At 41.6% G+C, this 3,820-nt stretch overlaps 1 protein-coding gene across 1 annotated transcript; it reads left to right on the top strand.

Moving 5' to 3' along the window:
• Window positions 1-2,836: 2,836 nt before the first annotated feature.
• On the top strand, window positions 2,837-3,259 carry LOC138908673 (uncharacterized). The gene has a single exon (XM_070199354.1). It carries the CDS (start codon window positions 2,837-2,839, stop codon window positions 3,257-3,259), a length of 423 nt encoding a protein of 140 aa, XP_070055455.1.
• Window positions 3,260-3,820: the final 561 nt, after the last annotated feature.

Genomic DNA, 3,820 nt, shown 5'->3' with positions numbered 1-3,820 from the left:
GCCTGTACGAGATACGAGCATGAAGTATGAATGTGAAAGCATTTGATAAGTCTCAAAGGGCCACAATTGGGGAGACCAACCTCAACCTACAAATGGGCCCAACTTGGTTTGATGTTGAGTTTCAAGTGTTGGACATATCTTCTACCTATAACCTATTGTTGGGACGACCTTGGATACATGCCGCTGGGGCCGTAGCTTCTACTCTACATCAGGTCATGAAGTTTGAATGGAACCATCAGGAAGTGATCATCCATGGAGACGGAAGTAATTGTATTTACACCAATCAAACTATTCCGGTCATCGAGAATAGAAGGAAGTTAGGTGGAGAAACATACCATCACATCGAGCGCGTTAACGCAATTGAAAAGGACAAATTGTGGAGCAATAAGATAGAAGGCATATTGGCATGGACAGGGTATGAACCTGGCAAGGGTATTGGTAAGAATCTCCAGGGGGTCACCAAACTGATACAGCTAAAGCGTCACGGCATAACTTTTGGGCTTGGGTATGAATACACCTGGCACGAGTATCAGAATTGGTCTCCACATGGCGTGGTCCTTATTACCCTTTAGAACAACCGGTACCACATTTGCACCAGTCATTTCATCAAGCTGACATGATGTGGGGGTCCGAAGAAGATGAAGTTTTGGTTGGCATAAGGAATTTGTTTCTGGATGATGAAGACATGGATTGCAGTGCGATAGTTGAGGAGGAGGAGGAGGAAGGCCTTATTATTCAGACCGTGGAGAAGGGAGCTATTCTCAAGAACTGGATTGCTGCACCATCAAGGGCCCGTCAAGTTCCTGGGTAGCCTGGCAATTAGCATCATTTATTTTGAAAGCAATTTTATGAGCATCTAAGACATTTTTAGTATTTTGTTTTAAGTATATTTTGTTTTGAAATAATTGCTCGAGTCATCGAGCCGTACTTGTTTGACGTTTTCAAGATTTATCTAATGCATTGTTATTTTTAGTATTATTCTTTACATTTTTCTCTACAGCATTATTATTACCTATCCCGATGAACCTATGACTGTGACATGTAATGAGACAACGCAACACAAGGATAATGATTCAAAGGATCTAGAAGAGGATATAATATCCGAGGAAATTGTCAGAGAAGTGAAAAACTTTGAAAACAAGCCTAAGTCCAATTTGGATGAGACTGATACCGTTAATTTGGGAGACTATGAAACAGTCAAGAAAACTCGTGTAAGCATTCACCTATCGCCAGCAGAGAAGGAAGAATACATTCGGTTCTTGAAGGAGTATGAGGATATTTTTGCATGGTCCTATGATGATATGACCGGTTTGAGCACGTCCATAGTGGCTCATAAACTACCTATCAACCCTATGTGTCCTCCTGTAAAGCAGAAGCTCAGAAAGTTCAAACCAGATATGAGTCTGAAAATAAAGGAGGAAGTCACCAAGTAGATCAAAGCCAAGGTTCTCAGAGTAGTTGAATATCCGACCTGGTTGGCTAACATTGTGCCGGTTCCAAAGAAAGATGGGAAGGTTAGAGTGTGTGTCGACTATCGGGATTTAAACAGAGCAAGTCCCAAAGATGATTTCCCTTTGCCCAATATACACATACTGATTGACAATTGTGCCAAGCATGAACTTCAATCCTTTGTGGATTTCTTCGCGGGATATCATCAGATCTGGATGGATGAAGAGGATGCCGAAAAGACAACCTTTATTACACCATGGGGAGTATATTTTTACAAGATGATGTCGTTTGGCCTAAAGAATGCTGGAGCCACCTATATGAGGGCCATGACAACCATTTTTCACGACATGATACACAAGGAGATAGAGGTGTACGTGGATGATGTCATCATCAAATCCAAGAGAAGCACATATCATATAGCAGATTTGAGAAAACTTTTTGATCGACTTCGAAGGTACAACCTGAAACTGAATCCCATAAAATATGCTTCGGAGTCCCTGCTGGAAAGTTGTTAGGGTTCATCGTCATCCGCCGAGGAATTGAGCTAGACCCGTCAAAAGTCAAGGCTATCCAAGATTTGCCACCTCGGAAGAACAAGAAAGATGTGACGAGTTTCTTAGGGCGTCTCAATTATATCAGCCATTTCATAGCACAATCAACTGTGATCTGTGAATTGATTTTCAAAATGTTTAAGAAAGACGCTGCAATAAGTTGGACTAAAGAGTGCCAGAAAGCCTTTGAAGAGATCAAGGAATATTTATCCAAATCACCCGTTCTGGTCCCACCGGAACTTGGGAGACCTTTGCTACTCTATTTATCTGTATTGGATGGGGCTTTCGGCTGTGTCTTGGGATAACACGACAAGACAGGAAGAAAGGAACATGCCATATACTATCTAAGTAAGAAGTTCACACCCTACGAAGCACAGTATTCTTTGTTGGAGCGCACCTGCTGTGCTTTGACATGGATAGCTCAGAAGTTGAGGCACTACTTCTGTGCCTACACCACATATCTCATATCAAGGATGGATCCGCTAAAATACATCTTTCAGAAACCCATGTCTATGAGAAAGTTGGCAAAATGGCAGATACTACTGAGTGAGTTTGACATCATCTATGTAACTCAGAAGGAGGTCAAGGGGAAAGAGTTGGCAGATCATCTGGCAGAAAATCCTGTGGGTGGAGAATACGAACCACTAAAAACATATTTTCCCGATGAAGAGGTATCATTCGTAGGAGAAGATATCACCGAAATCTATGACGGTTGGAGAATGTTCTTCGATGGAGCTGCAAACTTCAAAGGAGTAGGTATTGGAGCAGTTTTAGTGTGAGAAACAGGTCAACACTATCCAGTATCTGCGAAGCTCAGGTTTCCATGTACCAACAATATGGAAGAATATGAGGCTTGCATCTTGGGACTCAAGTTGGCCATTGACATGAACGTTCAGGAATTGCTAGTAATTAGTGACTTAGACCTTTTGGTACATCAGGTTCTAGGAGAATGGGCTACAAAGAATACCAAAATACTGCCGTATTTTTACTATGTACAAGAATTAATGAAGATATTCACAAAGATAGAGTCCAAACATGTTCCGAGAATCCAGAATGAGTTCGTAGATGAATTGGCCACTCTATCTTCCATGATACAACACCCAGACAAGAATTTCATCGACTCTATCTCGGTAGGGATTCATAATCAGCCAGCTTATTGTGCTCATATTGAAGAAGAAGTTGATGGAAATCCATGGTTCCATGACATTAAAGAATATTTGGCAAAAGGAGAATACCCGGAGCATGCAAATCATACTTAGAAACGCACACTCCGAAGGTTATCTCACCACTTCTTCCAAAGCGGAGGAATTCTATACAGAAGGACTCCATATATGGGGTTATTACGGTGTGTCGACGCCAAGGAAGCATCCAAATTGCTCGAAGAGATACATGCCGAAACTTGCGGATCACACATGAATGGCTTCGTCTTAGCTAAGAAAATATTAAGAGCAGGGTATATTTGGATAACTATGGAAACAAACTACATTAGATATGTCCAAAAGTGTCATCAATGCCAAGTACATGCTGATATGATACGAGTGCCACCCAATGAACTTAATGCAATAAGTGCACCCTGGCCTTTCTCCGCTTGGGGGATGGATTTAATCGGTCCAATCGAACTTGCCACTTCAAATGGGCACCGGTTCATTCTAGTGGCCATAGATTATTTCACAAAATGGATTGAAGCCGCATCTTACAAGGTTGTAACTAAGAAGGTCATAGCAGATTTCATTAGGGATTGTATTGTCTGTCGATTTGGGGTACCATAATCAATCATTACCGACAACACCGCCAACCTTAATAGTGATTTGATGAAATCC

This window comes from Nicotiana tomentosiformis, chromosome 3 (assembly GCF_000390325.3).
Source record: "Nicotiana tomentosiformis chromosome 3, ASM39032v3, whole genome shotgun sequence".
In the NCBI taxonomy this organism is placed as follows: domain Eukaryota; kingdom Viridiplantae; phylum Streptophyta; class Magnoliopsida; order Solanales; family Solanaceae; genus Nicotiana; species Nicotiana tomentosiformis.
The sequence above is the reverse complement of the archived record's forward strand: the minus strand, read 5'-3'. Positions and strand labels throughout refer to the sequence as shown.